General features: G+C 36.4%; 1 protein-coding gene across 2 annotated transcripts in view; it reads left to right on the top strand.

The window, feature by feature from the left end:
- Positions 1-25,958, top strand: part of Sec71 (ADP ribosylation factor guanine nucleotide exchange factor Sec71) — a 115,262-nt gene that overhangs the window by 70,528 nt on the left and 18,776 nt on the right. The window contains exons 17-23 of one of the 2 annotated variants that reach the window (XM_083143739.1): positions 71-200; positions 1,592-1,771; positions 3,733-4,156; positions 8,926-9,098; positions 15,897-16,057; positions 16,417-16,677; positions 21,927-21,959. In XM_083143739.1, coding sequence (XP_082999865.1) covers positions 71-200; positions 1,592-1,771; positions 3,733-4,156; positions 8,926-9,098; positions 15,897-16,057; positions 16,417-16,677; positions 21,927-21,959 — 1,362 coding nt within the window. The remainder of the gene's footprint in view (positions 1-70; positions 201-1,591; positions 1,772-3,732; positions 4,157-8,925; positions 9,099-15,896; positions 16,058-16,416; positions 16,678-21,926; positions 21,960-25,958) is intronic. The other variant, XM_083143740.1, reaches the window with a different exon arrangement.

Below are 25,958 nucleotides of genomic sequence, written 5' to 3'. Positions count from 1 at the left end.
TTGATTCTTCTGTTGTATCCTTTGCAACTGATTATAAGATAATATAACATGTCTGTTTTTTTCTTTGCAGTTGGAACGAGATGCGTATGTCCAGGCATTAGCCAGATTCACTTTGTTAACTGCGAATTCTCCTATCACTGAAATGAAGGCCAAGAACATTGACACAATCAAGACACTCATAACTGTCGCCCACACTGATGGTATGTTATTAGTGTACATATTTCATAGTTTAAATGCTTTGTATTAGTATTTATATTTGCACTTGTTATTTAGCATAGCTTTTCGCATAGCTAATTGCGGCAATAAGAATAAGAGAAGATTAGGTGGCACTCACCGAGAACATGTGTGTTCAGTCTGAGACCTTGGTGGTTACTTATATGTATAATTAGCCTCTAACTTTGTGCAAAAAAATCTTCCATTTTGTTACTACTTTTATGAATATAAAGTTGTTATTCATATACCCTTGTTTTGTAAAGTAAATTCCGAAATATGAAAATAGTCATCTTATTACATACATTAATTAAGGTTACAAGCTTCTGAAATATAAGAACAGATGTAGTGAACATCAACAGTTGTTCCAAGCTACTCTGCACATTATATTTTTTTCGTCTTCGTCCTTATTTGTTTTCTGGAAAAGTAATGTTTTAATAATGTATATTAGGGATGGGACCGATTAATCGGTACTCTATCGATATCGGCCGATATGGGCATATCGGTGTATCAGTTTATCGGTAAAATTACCGATTATTTTCCCAATCTGATACATCGATAAATATCTGATAATTTAGAGCAAAATTCTTCCATTTTCTTGTAATTTTTATGGATAATCTCCATGCATACTTTCTAAAAAAGTAATGTCTAAATATGCAATTTCTTTTTCACTGCAGTCACCTTGAAACGCACATTTATTAAGGAGGTCAATGAACCTTTCAGGTTCTTTAAGGACCATTTCTAATTTTATATCGGATCGGTAGAATATCGGTTATCGGTATCGGTAAATTTTATATCGGTACTTTATCGGTATCGGCCAAAATTTCATATCGACCCATCCCTAATGTATATAAAATCCTCTCAACTTCATAACAAGTTATTAGAATACATTTCAATTTAGCAATTTCTACATATTTCTAAAATTGGTTCATTTGCTCTTAAACATATAAGCTATTCATATTTATACCTGTAAATCAGCCTGTTGGAAAACTGGAACTTAAGGGCACCAAAACACACTTTTCACACTTGATACATTACTCTGTTTTCTTAAAAAAGCATTTTAGGCACTTAACAGGCAGTATTAATTGAAGTAAGCACATACATTTGAAATAGGTAATCTTAGCCACAATAGAATTTGCATGTGGTGATGGTTGTACCCTTAAATGAATTTTTTATTCAAAGCTTGCAAATCCCTTCCCAGAAACAAAATATGCATTTCAGGTAAAATCTGGTTTCTAGTAATCATTTGTTGGGCATTGTCAGGAAAGAGAAAAGTGGAAGCCTTGAAACTGCAACAGAGTAGAATGATCGCTGTAATGCATGTGGCGTAATGTACTTGGATGTGCAATAATTTTAAATTTGTCCTGTTTTTTCTCTCCAGGTAACTACCTCGGAAGCTCTTGGCTGGATATCTTGAAGTGTATCTCACAGCTGGAACTAGCGCAGTTGATTGGAACAGGAGTTAGGCCTCAGTTCATTTCAGGACCAAGATCTGGATCAGCACATCATGATAGTGGTTACCATGCCGATCCATTACATCTCAATTTAAACACTTTAGATCGTAAGTATGTCTTATTTTTTTTATACTTTTCATTAAAAAAAGTTACAAGAACTTGAAAGAAACCAAATTAAAGAGGTGAGAAAGATGTGAATTGTCTGCTTCACTGTGGTTTTTCTTGTATGTACACATTGCTTGCATTGTAGAATTATTTTCTTGTAGTTTACGGTTATTACAAGCATAAGAAAACAGTTTTTCGTTGTGACGTTTCAGGAGAACACACGCTCCCTTCAACAGACATTTATTTATATTTTGACTAAAGATACAGTTATAACAATGGTTAGCAATTTTTTAAACAAAAAGAATCCGTTATATAATGGATGTTGTCAATGTTACATTGTTGTAATATAGCAATCTAACTGAAAAGAAGCAGTCTGTTTTATTTTTATTTCAGATAAAAATTTTTGATCACATTATTTCTTATTTAAAATTATGAATCTCAAATATCATCAGGTAATTCAAAGTCATCATTGTTTTCTTTCATCATCATTTGAATTACCTGATGATATTTGGGATTCATAATTTTAAATAAGAAATAATGTGATCAAAATTTTTTATCTGAAATAAAAATAAAACAGACTGCTTCTTTTCACAGTTAGATTGCTATATTACAACAATGGAACATTGACAACATCCATTATATAAGGGATTCTTTTTGTTTAAAAAATTGCTAACCATTGTTATAACTGTATCTTTAGTCAAAATATAAATAAATGTCTGATGAAGGTAGTGTGTGTTCTCCTGAAACGTCACAAAGAAAAACTGTTTTCTTATGCTTGTAATAACCGTAAACTACAAGAAAATAATTCACTGTGGTTGCAGCAAAATAATAATGACAAAAGGAAATTATATTTACTACCTTTGAATTATTTGTTAATGGATTGCAATGTTTGTTTCAAGCCCAGTGTATGCTGAGGACTGGACCCGTACTCCTAGACGACTTTAAATATTCTTGTTTCCCCAAACACAGGGAAAACCTTAGCCATATATCTTGGGGTGTAGTATACACCAATATAGGAGTTGCCAAGCATTTTGCCACTTGCCTCCCCCTTCCTCTTTAAACAGGACTCGGAGATGGTGGCAAAGGTGAACATTTTGCCCTTGTTTCCTTGAGCAGTTTTTGAGGGTTGCAAAAGATTCAGTCCAGTCACTTTCTATTTTTAACCTTCCTGTCTTCATCCCACCCTCATATACATGTAGCTGGGGGATACAGTGACGAAACCCAAAGAAAGGCTGGCTGCTGACTGGTAAGAAGAGCTAAAACGTGTGGCAAAACTTTTGACTGTCATCCGTGACAAAAGTAAATTAGTTTCACTACCTTTGAATTATTTGTTAAGGGATTTCAAAGTCAAGAGTTACGTTGTCGAGGTATGTGGGGGAAATCATCGCTATATGGCATGCACTGTGGTTTCGGCAGGAATAGGGATGTAAAGATGCATATTCATTACATACTGAATACAGTTTAAAGAGGAATTTGTACCCCTGTGCAATGTGCCTTCACTGGAACTTGGAACCATTTCTATATGTTCCTCCCTTTATGAGCTATTTATTACTTTTATATATCATTGGTAATTGATAAAGTATAAATTTCAAAGTAGAGTGTGATTTCCTTGTTAATTTTAGGCAAATCAGGAAAATGAGTGATTGTTTAATTTTGGGTGTCAAGGAAAGTGACATAGTTGTCAATCATCATTTACTTCTATGTTAATTGTAAGCTTTCAGTGTCTTCTCGGTACCCTAAATTATTCATATGCTTAGTAAGATGTACACGGAACTATTCATAAATATGTTGTGGAAAATATTAGTACAAAATAAATTTTAGTAAGAAATATTTTCCACCTCGAATCTGTGCAAAATTTGTCCTCAAAACCTAGAAGCATGCTTGAATTTTAGTAGGTCATAGAGTAGAGCCACCCTGTACTTGGTTCTTACCAGACAATGCTAATCCTCTTTTTTGTCCCCAGCTAGCGTAAAAGAATCCATTGGTGAAACCAGTTCTCAAAGTGTAGTGGTGGCTGTGGACAGAATATTCACGGGATCAACACGTCTCGATGGTGATGCAATAGTGGATTTTGTGAAAGCATTGTGTCATGTGTCTTTAGATGAACTGGGCCATCCTGCCCATCCTCGGATGTTTAGTCTTCAAAAGATAGTGGAAATTTCCTACTACAACATGGGGAGGATTAGGTTACAATGGTCCCGTATATGGGAAGTGCTCGGTGAACATTTCAATAAAGTGGGATGCAATCCGAACGAAGACATTGCCTTCTTTGCTGTGGACTCCTTGCGCCAGTTGTCAACGAAGTTTATTGAGAAGGGTGAATTTGCCAACTATAGGTTTCAGAAGGATTTCTTGCGGCCTTTTGAACATATTATGAAGAGAAACAGGTCTGTGGTGTTCATCTTTGCTTCACTTATGTACTTACTTGCATAAATGTTTTATGCTACCTTCTAGGCTAGAGTGGACCTTTGGCGTATTCCAGGACAGCTGTTTTCAAATTTTCCTCTCCCTGTGAAAAACCATGACTTTGCGACGACTAAGTTCATTAAACCAAGGTTTTTCAACCTGGGGTCTCGACCCCCCTTCCCCCTATAGAATTTCCTTGGGATATTGAAGAGAGACAAAAAAGATAAATGTTATTAGGGTCTAGTAGCGGAAGAAATACTAATGGTTAAATATAGCAAAAAATATTAAACATTTTTTTAACCGGTGAAGAATCGTTGAAAAAACAATTCAAATAAAAGAGGTATCAAACTAGTGAAAACTGCGTATTGAAATACAATGCAAAATGAAGGCTAGTGCGAGACCTGAGCCTGGTGTGATTTCACTAGTGCGGCAATGTCCAGTTCAATTTTTGTGATGCACATTATCAAGTCATTCTCAACTGACAAGCGGTTTCTGGTCTTTGTTTTAATGCTTACCATGGCAGACTTTCGCACAGATACGATGTAGCAAAGGGAATTATGATTTTTAAAGCAGCAGATACCAGACTAGGATATTCTTCTCTTCTCTTCAGCCAGAACTTGCCCAGGTCTTCATTACAGAATGCCAGTTGTAAAGATTTGTCGCACAATAATTCTATCAGTTCGTCAAGAAGTTGTGGGCTTAGATTGGCTATTTTGATGGCCTCTTCAACAAAGGGGTTTAATATCCATCTTGAACCGGCATTTTCATCACAGCGAGTATATTCTATCATCTGTTCTTGAAGCCCTTCTAGATGTTTGCACATTAAACTGGACAACGTCTTCATGCCAAAAGAATAATCGCAAGTTGAAATAAAGTCTTGAGTCGGAGGAAAATTTTAAAAATTGTGGGTTTTGACTTTGGATGCCGAAACTCGTAATTTCTTCCGAAAAGTATTTACTTTGTCTTGAACAAATAAAATGGTTTTGTCACGTCCTTGCAAGGTCAAATGAGAAATGATTTTGTCGACAGTTGGCCGCGGTGGCTCAGTCGGTAACGCGTCTGACTACCATGCTCAAGGTCCCGGGTTCGATCCCCGGCCGGTTCAAATCCGGGAACTTTTCTAACGGTGGAAGCGGCCCCGGCGCCTACCCAGCATCGAATAACATGGATACCTGGGGGAAACCCTGGGGGGTAAAGGCGGTCAGGGGCGTGATGCTGATCACATCACCCCCACTCACGACCGGATCAAGAAAGTGGGGGGCGTTACCCCCACACCCCCTATACGCCTTCATGGCGTGGTGCTATACACAGGGGAACACTTTACCTTTGACAGTTGGAAGGGATTGGTTTCGTTTGGGATCCTTTGTTGTTCTTCGCAGAGTTGTTATATGCGCTTACACACATCAACGCTTATTACAAACCAGAAATTACATATGCAGGTCGCTGGTAAGAGGATGTGACAAAAGGGGGTTGTGATAGGAAATAGGTTGAGAACCACTGCATTAAACTATTGATAACATCTAGACAACAACAAAAGCGAATCACATGAAGATGCATGTAAATGCTCTAGAAGAAATTCTAAGCATGTGTAATTTTTCAGATGTTGATATATCATAGCATTTTTTCAATAAAATAGGAAAATTCGAAAACAGCTGCCCTAGCATTGGCCAAAGGTCCAGCCGAGCCTTAAGGGAACATTAGAAAAAATTGTGTTTGTTTTAGTTAGTTCCTTCTAATTTATGTTAGTTTACGCATTTCTTGATTTATTGTGTGAGGATACATTTACTGTATTTATATGTGTAAAACATACCACAATCTGCAAAAAATTATACCTCGTCTGAGGCAATAAAATACTATATTGCGTGTTTCAGAAATAATTGAGGGGTTACAAAAATTTATTGCGAGTAAAGTATTGAACTTGGGAAACCTGTCCAGAACGAACGAGGCACTCAAACAGTTTGTGCGTATATGTTTTGTTCAGCTGAGAGTTCGTATCCGTGCTGCTAGCTGACACTCAAATAACCCACATTACTCAGTGTTTGTGCAGTGTTTTCATCCCCAAAATCACCAGATCTTACACCGTGTGACTTGTTCTTGTGGGGTTTCATTAAAGACAGTGTATTCGTCTCACCGATGCCACTTGATAATTCAGACATAAGGGAGCATATCATCGCAGCGATAGACGCTATCGACAGGCCCATGTTGATGCGAGTGTGGTAAGAACTAAACTATCATGTCAACATTGAACATTTGTAGGTGTCAAAAGAAACCTCCTTGTTCATTCTGGACTGGTTTCGTTAATGTAAGTTCAATACTTACAATAATTATTTCTGAAGCAGCTGGTATTTACTGCATAAAGAGGTAATTTCATTAGTTTTTGTAATAAAATCTTGAAATATTTCATTGTTCTAGGATATGGAGATAAAATGGGCAGACATTAGTTCAGACTTCATTGTGATAAAACAAGGTTTTTCAAACTTGAATATAAGGTTGGAATTTATATACACCCTGGTCTAATATGCAGCTCAATTTAAGGGAAAATGCATCTATGTCATGGTCAGATACAATAATTAAGATCCTGTATGGATCAGCACTTTTGTGTCATGAATTTCATATTAATTCATTAATATTATGCTGTAATGTGTAGTTAATTCAGTGAGCTGTGTTACAGTCAGAAGGGCACATAATTGTCATGCGGCAGACCCAAGTTTGACTCCTGGGGTGAGTGATTTCATGTGTGAGTTTTTTCAGTGACGTCCCTACATGGAGCATCTCTGGGGTTCACGCAACCTCTTAACAAATGGGCATCTTGATGGTAAAGGTGACTGGAGCATAATGCTGATCCAGGGTGGCTTACTCACCAGGAATTCCTTGAATTCTGGGAATTATGCGTGCAATCTGCATGAAATTTTCTCCGTAGATGTGAAAAGTTGCAACTTTTAATAATCCAATTGAATTTATACTAGGGATGGGACCAATTAATCGGTACTCTATCGGCCGATATAGGCATATCGGTGTATCAGTTTATCGGTAAAATTACCGATTATTTTACCGATCCGATATATCGATAAATATCCTATAACTTAGTGCAAAATTCTGCCATTTTTTTTTGTATGGATAATCCCCATGCCCTACTTTCTGAAAAAGTAAATGTCTAAATATTCAACTTCTTTTGCATTGCAATCAGCTCGAAACATACATTTATTACAGAGATCAATGAAAATTTCAGGGTCTTCAAGGGCCATTTCTAATAGGGATGGGCCGATATGAAATTTTGGCCGATATTGATAAAGAACCGATATAAAATTTACCGATACCTATAACCGATATTCTACCGATCCGATATAAAATTAGAAATGGTCCTTGAAGAACCTGAAATGTTCAGTGATCTCCTTAATAAATGTGTGTTTCGAGGTGACTGCAGTGCAAAAGAAGTTGAATATTTAGATAATTACTTTTTTAGAAAGTAGGGCATCGAAATTATCCATAAAAATTACAACAAAATGGCAGAATTTTGCACTAAATTATGAGATTTTTTCGATATATCGAATCTGTAAAATAATCGGTAAATTTACCGATACACCGATATGCCTATATCGGCTGATACCGATAGAGTACCGATTAATCGGTCCCATCCCTAATTTCTAATTTTATATCTGATCGGTAGAATATCGGTTATCGGTATTGGTAAATTTTATATCGGTACTATATCGGTATCGGCCAAAATTTCATATCGGCCCATCCCTAATTTATACATATTTCTAAATGCCTTGATGCACGTTTTTCACAGTTTAGCTTTTATTTTTATCAAGGAAGGAAAAGATAGCTGCATGGAAAATAAAACAGAATTCAGTCCATTTACTTTGTTAGTGTCCTTTGCAGAACAATCTATTAGATGGAAGATTATTACAAACTTAGATAATTAGGTAAATTTTAGTTTATAATTCTTATACAAGTAACATTTTTTTTAAAGATTAACATGTACCGTAACATTTGTGACTTGTGTTTGTAAATATATTTCGAGTCTGAATTTGCGAAATGTTAAATATATATATATAAAAGGAAGGAGGACCACAAGGGCTAAATAAAAAATGAAAGAGGAGAGAGGAAACACTCACCGGACAAAGAAAAAATTCAAATTTTCTACTCTTCAGGAGTAGAGAGACGTTGTATAACTAAGTGACTAGAGGGAAGAGTAAGCATGACCTGCAGTGTTGCCAGGTCCCGAAGGAAAAAAAAGTGTTGACAGTACCACAAAAAAAAATGGTTCTTTCGCCAGGCTTGTCAAAAACTGTGAGTGGTGGTGGTGGGGGGGGGGGGTTGGTTGGGAAAAGGTGGTGGTGAGGGTGTGGTAAGTGTTTACTGTCTCCTTCATCATTAATATATATATATATATAATATGTATGCATACCATTTAATTGATTTGAATTAGAATTTTTGGATAGCTTTGGAATCGCACAGATCCTGTATATTTTTAATGTATTTGTGTGAATAAGTGGGTTCAACACAAAAAACATCTGTTTGTACCCTGGGATTTTTGGAAAGCTCACCTTGAAAACTGGGAATTATACTTGAATTTTATCAGGCTCCTAGAGGGCCACCCTGTGATCACATCACCTCCACATTGCCCCATATGCCTTCACAACATGTTGCAATGTGTAAGATGTAGTTTACCTTCTTTCTCATATAGTTAATTCAGTAAATTACAGGATATTTTAAGTTGTGATGTCACTCTTGTCATATTCAACAGGTCGCCAACGATAAGAGATATGGTTGTGAGGTGTGTGGCACAGATGGTGAATTCGCAAGCACATAACATCAGGTCTGGGTGGAAGAACATTTTCAGTGTTTTCCATTTAGCAGCATCAGATCACGATGAAGGCATAGTGGAGTTAGCATTCCAGACCACTGGGAAGATAATTAGTAAGTACCTTTTCTTTTGGTGTTATCCATGTGGAATAGTGTCTGTGAACTTTTTATTTATGCAATATACATGGAACATATGATAGGATCAAAGCACAAGTTGTGTAACTCAAGTTTTCATGGATATTGAGTTACATGATTTTAGAACTGTGAAGTACAGTTTTATCTCAATTCTACGACCCCAGATATAACGACCCTTTTCCTGCGAACCGTGAAAAATTTTGAAAAAGTTGAAAAATTGAAGGAAATCGGCTGAAAAATGTTTGTTGTACTCATTTTATTCACACTCATTCCCTTCACGAGCGCTCTACTGTTCGCAAGTGGGTCTGATCTAAAAATAGACACCACCACACCATGCTTGAGTGCAGGCGCGGAGGGTCCATGTAAGCCGTGTAAGCCGGGCTTACACTTTATTAGTTCTAGTAAAATGTATGTAATTATATGGCAAAATTCGTAAAAACTTCAAAGTTCAACTCGGCCCGATACCAGTCTTCGAGATCCTGTTTGTTAGATTGCAACACTTCAGCACCAGGGGACACATGGGAACTCCCGCCTTTTGTTTGCGGAAAGTTGTAAGCCGTCTGAATGTTGCCTTACAAATTTCTGACCGCGAAGGAGCAGTGCCTACTGTATCTGGATGGAGAAGAGCAAGGAATATAGGGAGAAGAGCGGGCCAAACCCTAGGTTTGTAAACCTACGGCCACAGGCTTACAGCAGCGTTGCAAACCCCATGTTTAGAAAAAGTGTTGTTCATGGACGTCCGCAGTATTTCTTTCCACCAGGGAGGATTAAGCAAAGTATTTTTCTTTCAGGGGTTGGGGTAAACTAGGTATATTTCCCTTCTCAAAATATACTAATTCAATTTGAAGTTAACATTTTTCTGCAACGCCCTTACAATAATTAACAATTTGATGTGACTGAAATGAAATTGTATGTGTGAAAATGGTTGACATTCATTTTTCAAGAAGTGTCTATCTCCTTGCCTTGCCCCTTCTGGACATCCATGGTGTCGTTTAAACTCCGAAATTATGCTACATACTACTAAATTGTTCTGTGATTTTCATATTATTAATATTAATTTATAACAAAAATATAAATATAAATTCGAATGGTTCAACCATGCGTTCGACGTTATACGTGAAAAGTTTGAGAAAATTCAACCACAACGAGAAGTGGCTCTCTTGTTTTATTTATATCCCCAACTTACAAACGACTTTTTAAACTTAGCACCATTATGCTTGGGTTGGCATCACTGAATACACGCCAGCGAGACACAGGTCCTGCAAAAGGAGGGGCTCCAGCGTTGTCGGGTATGAATGGTTGGTTGACTGCAAAGGAAATTTGAGCCGACGGTGCTTCAAGGAGGTTTTTTCCAGGAACAGGGAATTCTGAAGCAAAAATCTAACAGGAAGGGAAAAAAGGAGAAACCTAAAAATGAGCGGGATACGGGAAAACTAGATACACATTGATGTGCTAAATTCTTGTTTCTGTTTTTAGCTTATAGGAGAGCATAAACATCAGAAATATTAAGATCTCTGTTTTCCGTTTATGTATGAACTCAGCTGGTAATAATTGAGCTAAAAAGTGCAAAAATAAATAAATAAATAAATGTTAATGAAAGCTTAAGATTGGACCACTTTTACAAATCTCATGTCAAATGTGAACAAAATATTATTAATTACGTAGTCCGTGATTCAAACAGTCTTCGAACAGTGTTCGAAAAGCCTGTTTATGATCTTTTAGGTGCTAAATTTGCTTTTACAGTATCCTAAGAAAGCACTTACATGTCCTTTGATAGAAATTTCTGGATATGTCCCTACAATTAGTGAGCATTTCTTTTATAATTAATATTGTATATATATATTTTTTTTTTTACTAAATATAGGGAATTTTAAGGCGAGAGAGGGAATTATTTTATATCCGAAAGGGATATTCCCCTCACAGTCCGAAAGATCACTGCTTTGAGCAGTGACCAATTTTGGATCTGGTTTCTTTTTGTTTCCCCGTTCTCGTTGTCGAGGTATTGCTTTTGCGAATTCCATCTATTCAAAGTGGACTGTCGGCTCTGTCCTGTTGTGTGATAGTGAAGTGCATTATGGAATAAAACGAGTGTGATTGTGCGGTGGGGTGGAGAACTTGGTGCAGATGTCGTTATCCAGCAAGGATTTTTCTGCCAAGAAGAAACTTGTGGATGTAGGTAGGCCCACCCCTTCCTTCTCTAGCAGGCATAGTAACAGAAACAAAAAATAAAGTGCGCCGATTTTGTGATTCAGGGTACGAAGCTGATACTTGCTTATGCGGTTGTAAAAAGTATTCTGCACTTTTCTGTTTCCTTCTGTTTTCGTTTCTTTATTATTATTATTCATTTTATCTAACTTTGCATATTTTTTATCGTTACGTTACTCATTGTGATAGGAATAAGACTGACTTGATTATCAGTTGAAATGTAGGAGATACACAGCCTAGCAAAGAAAATACCAACCCCAGAGATTTATCCAGAATTTTTAATTTGGTGAAAAATTCCAGGGAAGTGTTCTGAAAAAATGGGGGGGCGGGGTCGATGTGTGTGGATAAATCACTAACCATGTCAGCCCAAAAATAAGCACAACGGGAAATAACCTTCATCATGATAGGCTTACACTGTTGGAAAGGTCACGCTCCGCCACTGCTTGAGTGATATCCAATAGCACTTGACCTCTGCCCTCCCTCCCTCAAGCATGCCAATGTTACCCTGCACCCGACATCCTCTACCCAATGTGCCAGGCTTGTTTTGGCATTGTGATTTTGCTTGCTCTTGGATACACAAGGAAGATAGATCGAATGTGCTTGGATGTTATTTTCCTAAGAGCTGCTGACAACTTGCGGGGTAGTGGTATCAGCCCAAAATGACTGCTGGACTTGCAGTGTTTTGTCAATGTGTATGGCAGGTCAAGCTCTTTTGCCTTCGAAATATTCACCAGTGTCAGATTGAGAAATGCGAGATACGATCGCTGGAATATTCCAAAATACCTACAAGTCTCAGCCATCTGTCCACCTCTGACCTAGAGTGCAGCAGGCCTGTAACACTTCATAAGAAAGCGAAACTGTTTGAGATAATCAAAGCCACATAGGCCAACTAAAGATCATCAATCTGCTTAATGCATTGTCATCCAGGTTTCCGCAAAAGTTTACTTTGATCTTATGTGCATCATAACTCTCCTTTCCCATTTTATACGTTTTCCTATTTACCTGAGTGACTTCTCCCTCTTTTCCTGTCAGCAAATGCGTAGGGGGGGGGGGGGGGCAGGCATGCTGATTGTTTCAGCCAGGATTCTCTTGCTCATGTGTGCCCAAGTGCTGATAACAGGCGAGGGTGGAAGTGGACTCCTCTTCCTTTCCTTTGACGTCTAAAATGGAGCAACGAGTTCTGGATACATTCTTGAAAACGAACAAAAACCATAGGACAAGCAGAAAAAAAGTGACCCCCTCCTTTCCCAGCTCATTCTCCGCCAATGGTGTGCACGGCAATGTGATAATTCCAGAATTCAGGTCTCTCTCTCTCTTTTTTTTCTCTCTTTGCTGTTGTTTTCATAGGAAATATTACCTGTATTATTGTCTGTTGGATGGTAAAACGTTAAGCAAGGATCATTTCTTTCCTCTTTACACTGCTGATAAAAGTTCTGTCTTCGACAGTTGCGTTTTCTTTAAAATGTGGAGGATTTTCTCTTCAACCACCTGTTGCTTGAACTTCCAGCCAATCTTATTGTGTTTACGCTGCAGCTGACAACAGTGTTTCGTCTATCTCTCGCTTGCCGATAACAGCAATGGCTCATCCAGCGCCAAGGAAAAGGTCATTGTTTTGAATCTTGCAAAGCTGTTTGATTTGAAGATAATGAAATTCGATCTCCAGTAAGAAAAACAAGAGTTAAAACAACTTCATGTTCTGCACCTTCTGATAAGCAAAACTCTAAATTTTATTTTGCACCTGACACAAGAATTAAACTTCTTGAACACTCAGAGCAGTGTTGGAAGGAAATGTACACAATATAATTGCTGCTTTTCTTCAGGACAATTCATGAGGGAAAGGAAAGTGATCAATGTAGAAATGGACACTGAGACCTATTTAAAGAAAAAACAAAAAAACATTATTCAAGGGGGAAACGGGAAACTGTTTGAGAAGCGGGTGTTTGACATCGAGAATTCTCCTAAATCCAACATTAAATCGTCGATTAACGTGAGAGTAAATAACGATCTCCCCTTATGATATCTGAAAATGCACAGGTTACATAAAGCTTGTTTTGAGTTCATTTTATGCTGATGAGCTAATCGGGACTAAAAATATGATTATAGTGAAATCCAATTCCAAACCTGAATGATTATCAAGTGCGATGCTGTTTAATGTGCCCTAGATACACATTCGGTGCAAACAGATTGCAAGTTGCATGTTTCCTTTTTCAGGCTGGATTACAATGCAAGTCGAAGAAGGAGTTTGGACTGCTCCCTGGAATGGGGGAGGGGGATGAATATGAAGTTGGTTGAAGCAAAGAAAACATGACTTTCGTGACTTTTTACAGAGCCCCGCTTTTTTTTTTGTCTGGTGCCTAGAAAGATTGTGTTGTGTCTCCCGAGAGATCTTAACTTACCAGTTAATCCTGTAACAGACAATGCTTTAGTAGACCCGTATAAAATCCAACATTCATTCTGTCCGATTATCTCCCGACTATTGCTTGTGCCAGTGTGATGTGTCAATATTCTTCGAGTTTGCTTGTAATAAATGAGAGATTGTTTTTTCCGTAGGTCTCAGTGCAAACGGGTTTTTCATGAACTAGAATTGTAAGAATTTCGTGAAAGAGCAACAACTGTGCACAATTAAAAGAAAATAAAATTATTGTAAATCCTTTTTTGCGAAAACATTTTCATGTTCTATTTTCCTTCTCATAACACATCCTGTGCATAACAGGTTGTATAACTACCAGGATAAATGGTGTTACAGTCTCCTAGGAATCTTTGTGTCCATTTGAGCTCCGTTTAAGCTGAAAATTGGTGCAAATTCCAATAATAACCCCTTTGAAATAACAACATTTTCCCCAGGAACTGTGAAAGGTTGTATCGAGAGTTGACTGTATCAACATTTCAGTGCTAGAAGTAAGTATCTTCTAAGATTCAAACTCTTGCTCATTGAGGCACCACTATGTTTGTGCTCCAACAGCTAAGCATGGTACTAAGTTATTTAAATGTGCCTTTTTCTCAAAACTGTGTTGAATGAAGTTACTCCACTTGTGCTCTGCACCCCTCATATATTCACAGTATCTGTGAAACTCCTCTATTCATTCCTATTTTAAGAAATGTGAGAGACTAGTGTAAATAAACACTTGAGAAATTATGTACTCACACTTTTCCGTAAAACAGTGTTTTAGTGATGTTCTATTGATTTTTGTGACCACTACCACCATCCTCTTTGGAACTTGCTTCTCCCTGGCACTTTATGTCAAAGATCCAGGTTCAAGTCCTGGTCGAGCCTGCATGCTTCACTGAAATTTCTATTTAGTACGTCTTCTGTGTGTGTCAGGCAATAAGGTAATTTACAACTCTACGCTGTGGGAAACTAGGCACAGTCGATGTCAACAGTGTTACAAAGGCAACAGATCCTGTTGTGGTAGCACTGACAAGACACAGTTGCACGCAACAGTTGGAAGAGCAACATCAAAGTATCCCAGAGATTTAGGCTCGAATCCTGATCGAGACATTTTTATGTAAATGTGTTTTATTTCTTGACAGGGTGAGAAGTCCTAAAACATATTTTTATTTTTCCTCCAATCAGCTTCTTGATTGTAGGAGTCTTGCATAAAAATATGCTATTTCATACGCGAAGATTGGTGTTTCCATTTTGCAAATTTGGTAGTGCATCACTGCTTTGTTTGTTCCCGGGGGGCAGTAGTTCATCTCCCCCCGCCCCCCAAATACAATGACACACTGCCGCGGTGGCTCAGTCGGTAACGCGTCTGACTACCATGCTAAAGGTCCCGGGTTCGATCCCCGGTCGGTTCAAATCCGGGAACTTTTCTAACGTTGGAAGCGGCCCCGGCGCCCACCCAGCGTCGAATAACATGGGTACCTGGGGGAAACCCTGGTGGGTAAAGGTGGTCAGGGGCATGATGCTGATCACATCACCCCCACTCACGACTGGATCAAGAAAGTGTGGGGCGTTACCCCCACACCCCCTATACACCTTCATGGCGTGGTACTATGCAAGGGGAACACTTTACCTTTTCACTGCCATCTTCATCCCAGAAACCACATCCTCAGGTAATGAAGGCAGTTGGCCTTCGAAATTAATCGGAAATCATCCAAAATCGTGCGGAAATACTAACCTTCACGTATGAAATACTAAACCTCCATTTACCACATCCATCATATGAGTGTGCTATTTCATTTTTCTTCCTTCATTTTAATGGTTGTTAATTAAAATTAATTTATTTGAAGAGTTTGCAAAGTTGAAAACTTATCGCTTATTTATTACTCTGTTAGAGCATTGTAGGGTGGTCTGGAAAGCTTGCCACAATTGTGTCATAGTCCACGCAATTAGCTCTAATAGTTACAGCTAATCCTACTCAAGATTTCTTTAAATTGTAGTTACAAGCAATGCATCACCATAAAAAAGAAAGTAGTAATGTAAATGTTTTTAGGTGATGTCTAAGTTAACATGTAAAATTTTGTCAGAATTAAATATAATAATTTCATCAAACATATTTAAAATATTGATTTAAAAACTGATTTACAATGCTTATGCAATATTAAGAAATTCTGGTTTAATTTCAGCACAATTGTACAGCCAGCAGTTCCCGATAATGATAGATTCCTTTCAAGATGCTGTTAAGTGTCTGTCAGAATTTGCTTGTAATGCAAGTTTCCCTGACACGAGCATGGAAGCAATACGGCTGATAAGGACATGTGCCAAATATGTGGATGAGAAGCCACAAGTAAGTGTATATATTTCACAGACTTATGAATCACCCTGTATATGTTGAAATTCTTTCGTCGTTAGTTTATAATTGTATTTAAAATTGCTTGCCACAGTTGGTGGGCCAGCTCTTGGTCTGCGAAGAATTTCATAGGTTTCTTTTAAGTCGATCAACAGCATTCTGTGGGTGGTGACAGCTACTCATTAAAATCAATAGACGTGTAAAGTAATTTGCTCACAAAATTTATGTGGGATTATTAAATATTTGTGTGTAAGAGAACCCAACTGTGTTTTGTGCTATGAACTGAGACATATGTAGTTGCAAAGTCTCCCATTTGCAAGTAAATTTTGTTAAGGCTGGTGTTTTCTTAATTTCAGTTGTTCAAGGAACATAGCATGGAGGATATCAACGTGCCAGAAGATGACAGAGTGTGGGTAAAGGGCTGGTTCCCCCTCCTGTTCGAACTCTCCTGTATAGTTAGTAGATGCAAATTAGACGTGCGGACGCGTGGACTTACTGTGTTGTTTGAAATTGTGAAAACGTACGGCGAGAGCTACCAGCCTCATTGGTGGAAGGACCTTTTTCAAGTTCTCTTCAGGATATTCGATAACATGAAGCTTCCTGAACAACAGACTGAGGTAGGAAATTTCTTTTAGCTTAAGAAAAATATGCATTTAAGTCACTGTAGCCTTAACGCTACGTGAAAATTATAAATCATAATATATGTATAATAGTAAGCAGGATCGAGCCAATATTATTGCATGGTGGATATCAAATAAGAATTTTTGTACTAATGTCCCTGATTAACTGGCTCTGTACCTCACCCAGCCTCTCACCAATGGGTAGAATCATTGCCAAAGATGAATTGACCATCACTACTTCCTTTCTTCTGCATTCTGCGTTTCTAAGTAATTAAATTATGATGGAGAAATTTTACTATTGAATTTCACATTGGGAGGAAAAATGAATAAACACACTGATAGACAATTTGCCCATTATCATTTTTACCATTGGCTGTAACTAGCAGCAACCCTGGTAAAGGCAGCTGGAGCATTGTGCTGATCTCACCATCTATACTGTGCTGTGAATGAAAACGTGTGGGTTCGCATATCCAAACTCCTTATGTACACCTTTGTGGCATGTTTACCAATAATTTTAAAGAGCTAATATTTCTGTAATTTGGTGCAAAAATCTTCCCTTTTTTATTTTCGTAAATATAAATTATAATTCATATATTCCAGTTTTCTAAAGTAAATACCTAAATATGTTAACTGTTGCGTCCATTAATACAAGAGGAGAATGAAACATCATATTGTTACTGGAACTTTTGCAATTTTATATCAGATTGGTAGAATATCACTTAGTAAATTTCAAATTACTCCAAGTAACCTATGAGTCAATCAGAATTTGCTCATGTATTAATTTTTTTTGTGTGCGTGAAGAAAATAAAACATTATGGATATCTCCATACATTGGGGTAAGTTTCCCTATGTCCCGTAATAATAAGACCCCATGTATTGACAAAATGAGCGGAGAGAATGTGGGATGAATGAATTGGATTTCGTAGCTATAAAAACAATATTGTGTTGTTAATAATAAATTGTACAAGTATGGTAGAGTGTATGTGGCCACTGTTGACTGCATCCAACATTTTTAGTATTTTGTTTACCCAGAAATGTCTGGCATGTTTTTTGTAGAGAATGTATTTGCTTAAGACTAACTATTATTTGCAGTTCATAGATTTTTTTGAATCATACACCTGTGTTGTAATGAGAGCACCTAATATTAAGCACAGCATAATTGTAGAAAGCAAAATGTTGGTAAGTCATGTCTAGTAGCATAAATTAGATGAAGTAGATATCCTAAAATTTCCTTTGTTTATTAATATGTAGTATTTTTGCTTGAAGTGTGAAGAACAATGTTTTAAGATGTTTTTACCTGTTGTTAAAGAAAGAAGAAAAAAATATAAGAAACGTGTGGTTGAATTTGTGCAACTTGTGCATTACATCTATTCTTCAAGATTAGAATGTAATTTAAATGTGAATGCATTTCAAACATTGTACATTCTCCTATGTTCTTTTTTAAAAAGAAACACACATAAAACACATGAATAGCACAATACGAGACACATTAAAAGTTTGTCAAGTTCGACTTCATATCTGAGTCATCATCAGGCCTGGTCGATTGTCGGCGAAGATGACGTGTCATCAGAACCTCAACCGCAACTTCTTTTTTTGTGTTTTTTTTTAACACGAATGTGGCCAGTACATGACATAAGAAGTTTCTTAACGTTATATTCTTCTATGTATTACGTACTTCTAAAGTGGTAGACATGTTTTCTCAGATGAAGAACAACATACATAATAATCTAACATCTTTGCACATTCATAGGAGGAATACCATATTTACACATGTATAATGCACGATTTTTTCCAAAATTATTGTCCCAAAAACTGTGGTGCGTATTACGCCCAGAATAATTCAGATAGCCTACATGAAACCAGCCGGCCCCCGTGGCGGAGTGGTTAGCACATTGCGCAACAATGCCAGGGTCCCAGGTTTGAATCCCAGCCTGGGCATGGATGTTTGTGAGTGTCCATTCATCAATTTCATCATATCATCACTCATCACCATCTTTGCAAATTAGCAAAAAAGTGGCACAAAAGTGAAGTAAAATAAAGCAAATCAATAAACAGTAAACATGAAACCACACATGTTTTCACTATGTTGCTTCATATAACACGTATATATCAACAGGCGCAAATACAAATTGCCAGGTTGGATTCTTAGTAATAATATTTTTTTAAAGAACACTATAAAAGTGAAATGGCAATTTTCCATGATTTTTCATTTTGTAACTGAACTTTTGCGGGACGTGTATCAGCAGTATTTATCGGAGAAGTAATAATAGAAAATAACTTCTTGAGTACTGGAAATCCATGCCATAATTTTGATCTCACTATCTTCTACCACAAGTTCTAGAGAAGAAGGTGGCAGTGGCCACTGGAATTAAAATAACACAAGCAAACAAACATACAAACAAACAATCAAAAACAGAAAACAGCCTTTCAATGTATTAATCTGCTTCATTAATCAAATACAGAAAACAGCATTTCAGTGTATTAATCTGCTTCATCAATCAAAAGCAGAAAGCAGCCTTTCAATGTATTAATCTGCTTCATCAATCAAAAGCAGAAAACAGCCTTTCAATGTATTAATCTGCTTCATCAATCAAAAGCAGAAAACAGCCTTTCAATGTATTACTCTGCTTCATCAATCAAAAACAGAAAATAGCCTTTCAATGTATTAATCTGCTTCATCAATCAAATACAGAAAACAGCCTTTCAATGTATTAATCTGCTTCATTAATAAAAAAACAGAAAACAGCCTTTCAATATATTAATCAAATACAGAAAACAACCTTTCAATGTATTAATATGCTTCATCAATCAAATACAGAAAACAAAATTTCAGTGTATTAATCTGCTTCATCAATCAAAAACAGAAAATTGCCTTTCAATGTATTAATCTGCTTCATCAATCAAATACAGAAAACAGCTTTTTAATGTATTAATCTGCTTCATCAATCAAATACAGAAAACAACCTTTTAATGTATTAATCTGCTTCATCAATCAAATACAGAAAACAGCCTTTCAATGTATTAATCTGCTTCATCAATCAAATACAGAAAACAACCTTTTAATGTATTAATCTGCTTCATTAATGAAAGACAGAAAACAGCCTTTCAATGTATTAATCTGCTTCATCAATCAAAAACAGAAAACAGCCTTTCAATGTATTAATCTGCTTCATCAATCAAAAGTAGATAACAGCTTCATCAATCAAATACAAAAAAAACAGCCTTTCAATGTATTAACCTGCTTCATCAATCAAATACAAAAAACAGCCTTTCAATGTATTAACCTGCTTCATCGATCAAATACAGAAAACAGCCTTTCAATGTATTAATCTGCTTCATCAATCAAATACAGAAAACAGCCTTTCAATGTATTAATCTGCTTCATCAATCAAATACAGAAAACAGCCTTTCAATGTATTAATCTGCTTCATCAATCAAATACAGAAAACAGCCTTTCAATGTATTAATCTGCTTCATCAATCAAATACAGAAAACAGCCTTTCAATGTATTAATCTGCTTCATCAATCAAATACAGAAAGCAGCCTTTCAATGTATTAATCTGCTTCATCAATCAAATACAGAAAACAGCCTTTCAATGTATTAATCTGCTTCATCAATCAAATACAGAAAACAGCCTTTCAATGTATTAATCTGCTTCATTAATCAAAAACAGAAAATAGCCTTTGATTGTATTAATCTGCATCATCAATCAAATACAGAAAACAGCCTTTCAATATATTAATCTGCTTCATTAATAAAAAACAGAAAATGGCCTTTCATTGTATTAATCTGCTTCATCAATCAAATACAGAAAACAGCCTTTCAATATATTAATCTGCTTCATTAATAAAAAACAGAAAATGGCCTTTCATTGTATTAATCTGCTTCATCAATCAAAAAGCAGAAAACAGCATTTCAATGTATTAATCTGGTTCATCAATCAAAAGCAGAAAACAGCCTTTCAATGTATTAATCTGCTTCATTAATCAAAAGCAGAAAACAGCCTTTCAATGTATTAATCTGCTTCATCAATCAAAAGTAGTAAACAGCTTCATCAATCAAATACAGAAAACAACCTTTCAATGTATTAATATGCTTCATCAATCAAATACAGAAAGCAGCCTTTCAATGTATTAATCTGCTTCATTAATCAAAAACAGAAAACAGCCTTTGATTGTATTAATCTTCTTCATCAATCAAATACAGAAAACAGCCTTTCAATGTATTAATCTGCTTCATCAATCAAAAACAGAAAGCAGCCTTTCAATGTATTAATCTGCTTCATTAATCAAAAACAGAAAACAGCATTTGATTGTATTAATCTTCTTCATCAATCAAATACAGAAAACAGCCTTTCAATGTATTAATCTGCTTCATTAATCAAAAACAGAAAACAGCCTTTCAATGTATTAATCTGCTTCATCAATCAAAAGCAGAAAACAGCCTTTCAATGTATTAATCTGCTTCATCAATCAAAAGCAGAAAATAGCCTTTCAATGTATTAATCTGGTTCATCAATCAAAAGCAGAAAACAGCCTTTCAATGTATTAATCTGCTTCATTAATCAAAAACAGAAAACAGCCTTTCAATGTATTAATCTGCTTCATCAATCAAAAGCAGAAAACAGCCTTTCAATGTATGAATCTGGTTCATCAATCAAAAGCAGAAAACAGCCTTTCAATGTATTAATCTGCTTCATCAATCAAAAGCAGAAAACAGCCTTTCAATGTATTAATCTGGTTCATCAATCAAAAGCAGAAAACAGCCTTTCAATGTATTAATCTTCTTCATCAATCAAAAGCAGAAAACAGCCTTTCAATATATTAATCTGCTTCATCAATCAAAAACAGGAATCAGCCTTAGAATGTATTAATCTGCTTCATTTTCCAAAGCATAAACCTTAAATATTCCCTAAATGAGTTAAGTAAAATTAAAAAAAGAAAAAAATTCTGGATATACAAATGCTCTCTGGGTAGTACCCACGGAGCATATTGTGGTTACACAAAAATGCAAACCCTGGTTGTGTATATTTAATTTTGTCTTCAACAACAGGTAACAACATCTTTTGTCCAGCATGTAATGTCAGAGTATATTTTAGCAAATATCAATGTTTAGGTTAGATTTGTATTTCTTTTGCAGTTTGTTCCTTTAGCTCCTCAGCAAATGATTTTTATTAAAACTTTAGTATTTTTTATTACAGCACTTTAGCGTTTTTTTATTTATCATCACTTTTTCTTTTGCACAGCATTGTGCGGACCTACCAGAACGACTTTCAGAGGTTAGTTGAAATCGTTTTCAGGTAGATCTTGGCAGCTGAGTAGCAAGTGTATGTATATATTTTGCACACAAGCACTGTAGATTTTTTGTATGTGTATGGGAATTTGTATGGTGTATGTGTGTATGGTTGGATTTGTGCACTGATAATGTTGGTACTACATTATGACCCCCTGAATGGACTTCTTTTGGGGCATGCTAGATGTTGATATTAAATTGCGCTGTAATAAGCGCATTGAGCATTTAGGTGGAATTGAAACTAACAAAATTTTGCATGGAAACAACTTTGAATATTACATACTAGTACTGCTGAATTTTTTGACAATTCCAGTTTTCATGAAAACTGGTTTCTTGGAAACCAATAAATTATTCAAAACAAAACAACTTAAAAAGGACAGTTTTCATAACTAAGCAAGTTTGAAATGCATTTACTATGCAACCACCACTTGCTCCATATGTGGGTCACTATTTATATTTTGAGCCTAACAATGAAAAAACAGGAATTTGGCATTGAAAACTGCTTTATTGTTTTTCAAAGTATTCTCCTTTATGGTCAATACACTTTTGCATTCGTTCGAACCATTTGTCAAAGCAGTTTTTCCAATCTTCTTGAGACACCTCCATGATGGTTTTTGAACGCATCAACGGCGTCTTCCGCCGACGAAAATCGTTGTCCACGCAATTTATTCTTGACATTCGGGAACAAGAAGAAGTCATTGGGTGTCAAATCAGGACTGTACGGCGGATGACCCATTAATTCGATTTTTTGACTGTTCATAAAGTTGGTTGTTAGACGAGATGTGTGACAGCTGGCATTGTCTTGATGAAGAATGATCCGACGGCGTTTGTTTGTTTTCCGTATTTGACCGAAGACCTCTGGCAAACAAATTGTTGTGTACCATTCAGAGTTGACCGTTCTACGTTCCTCTAAAGGCACAGTTGCCACATGACCAGTTTTCCCGAAAAAACAGGCAACCATTTGTTTCGATGTGCTTCGAGCGCAAACAACTTTTGTTGGATTGGGTTCATCTTGAAACACCCATACAGTCGACTGCTGTTTACGTTCCGGCTCATATGCATATATCCATGATTCGTCACCTGTTACAATCTTATATACGTCTTTTGAAGGACCACGATTGTATTTATTGAGCATTTGTTTGCACCAATTGACGCGATCGTCTTTTTGAGTTTTTGTCAAATTGTGTGGGATCCAACGAGAACATACCTTTCTACAGCTAAATGATCATGTAATATTTTATATATGCTGGTGGAACTAATGCCTATGGTTGCCTCAAACTCACAGTATGTCACATGACGATCTTGCAGTATTAGGTTTTGCACAGCATCAATGTTTTCTTGAACAACAACTGATTTTGGACGACCTTCGCGAATCTCGTCGGTGAGCGAATGGCGGCCACGATTAAATTCGTTATACCAGCATTTCACAGTGGTAAAGGATGGGGCTTCATCGCCAAATGTGGAAGTAAGTTGATTGATGCAATCTTGTCTTGATAATCCACGTCGAAAATCGTAAAAAATCATCGCACGAAAATGTTCACGACTTAATTCCATTTTATTGTTGTCGCGCAATCTCCAAGGCAACATAAACAACACAAATCAAGCTATTGACAAAACATTTGAAGTACGTTATGGTCAATAATGCCAGACGATTCTATGCAAACTAAAAATGCACCTAACTTCAATCAGTGTTGCCAAGGCTCAAAATATAAATAGTGACCCTCGTAGCTGCTAATTGCCAACCACCGACATGGCAAAGTGTTTAGCACAGAATGCTATGATTCTAGGGGTCCTCCCGGGTCCTAGCATTTATAGTTTTCTAAATAGCCAATCAGACAAATCTTATAGCTTGTATCTTATCGACATTTTACTCCAAATAGATGTGTAATTTTATTTCTTCCGAAAATTTTGTAACGTGACTTGTTAATTTTTGCTCCCATGAACCAAAACTTGATCCAGATAATAAAATCATACTATACTGGGACTTTGTTTTATTTCTGTTCAAGAAATTAAATCTTTGTATGTGGGTAGCTTCCATGCAATCAACAGATATCAAAAGATTCCATTGATGACATGAGCTGTCACATCAACAAACCAATCAGGATAATTTTTGAGAGAGATATTGATACTTTACACATGGAAGAACCAAATTACATGTTTGTATCTAAGCCAATTGAGAAGGTGAGGATCTCATCATATAGAGCATTTAGAACTCTTTCAATCCACCAAGTTTAATATTTAGAGTTTGAATTTCGGAGATATTGAAGCATTAAAGCATCAGATGTTGGACCCCACAGCCAGATGGATGTGCCAATCAAAATAATTTATATCGCATTGCACTAGTATTTGCTTGATCGTCATTTGTGGAGAATTTTGGCATCTCCACATGTTTCCAAGATATCAACAGGCCACTTTTGATCAACTGTTGCCTCTCAAAAGCCAAACTGACTGGTAGAGTTGAATTTTGTTGCTTTGGGCTATTTGGTAGGTCTCTGTCCATGTCCACCATCTATCGCTCTTGTAATTTTGGAGATATCGATAGGTGACGCAGACGGATACGTGGATTGACAGACAGATAAGCAGGACACACTTTTCATTTGCTGACTAGTACCCTTAAAATCATTTAGGCCATTTACACATAGGAGATAGTGAATTAGAAAATAATGATCTCGCTTTCTTTCTTACAGATAGGGCTAATTAGGGTTAAAATTATCATACAGCATGCCCCTGTGCCTCCTTCAATAGACCGAAGTGAATAAGAAAATGTAGTTTGTAGCGGTGGTACATTCCTTCAACCGTGCAAAGTTTCGTCGAAATCAGACTGATACTTCTTGATTAAATAAATAATAGCATTACATAAGGTGGCAGTGTTGCCAGCTTTGGGACAATGTCTGGAATTTCACTTCTAACGTCGACCCTATGGATGCTGTATGGACCAAATTTAGAGGAAAGCATAACAAAATACTACTCTATGAGGATATGTAATGCACATTCCGCAGCTTGGAAGAAAAAAAGAGAAAAAAACTGTGTTCGTAAATTTTACGTAATTACGGAAAATTTTGATCCTTGGTTTTAGGGGACGGACATGAGAAGTTGAATTTTGATATTTCCCTTCTGACAAGTGCAGTTAGAAAAATAAGAAAAATGGAAATTTTACACAAAGTTTTCCAGTATGATGACTACAATCATGCAAAGTAATGTTGAAAATCGTTGTCATAAAAAATAATGTATTATGTAATACTAGAAAAGGAATACTCGCCTACAAAAAAAAATCCTAGAAATAAGTTGTAGCATTGGGATATGTAAATGAGACACTGGAATTTCTTAGGAAATTACCACAATAGATACTATTGAAGAAAATATTACGATTGTTGAAATTTTTTTAATATAAAAGAAAATTTTAAAAAAGCATTTCTTTTCAGGTAATTTTTGGATTTTGACCACTCAATTTTCCTTCCAAACATTTATATTTTTTATTGTCTTTTACAATTTTTGTTTTCATTTTTTAAAAGTCCAATGCCCAGTGGTTCATAAACCACGTCAAACTGTAGGTCCAGTCCCATATTTGAGCTTGAAGTGGACTTAAAACAAATTTTTGTCATGGAACGGGGATGTCATATCCACCTGGACACATGGGCCCCCCCTTTCCCCTAGGTACAGTTGACAAGAGGCTGGGCAAGGCACAGAGCTGTTTAATCAGAAACCTCAATGCAAATATTCCCGTCTGAGATCACGAAGTTACAGTGGAGAATACTTCCATTCCCCGTAAGAAATAGATTGAAATATTTATTGATGCTCCCTGTGTTAATCAAGGAATTTGTGCTATTAATGTTGATTATATCTTGCAGAAGCTATCGTATTAATTTTTAAAAAATTCTAGTAATACTGTCTCTTAATAGCTGTTGCAGTAGTTGTGTGAGCATGCTCTTCTGGTTTCCAGTAATGTTGGGTACTCTTGCCACAAAATTTACCTTTCAGTGTAACA

Source organism: Lepisma saccharinum, chromosome 22, assembly GCF_977018435.1.
Source record: "Lepisma saccharinum chromosome 22, izLepSacc3.1, whole genome shotgun sequence".
Taxonomy (NCBI): domain Eukaryota; kingdom Metazoa; phylum Arthropoda; class Insecta; order Zygentoma; family Lepismatidae; genus Lepisma; species Lepisma saccharinum.
This window is presented reverse-complemented; position numbering and strand designations above follow the sequence as displayed.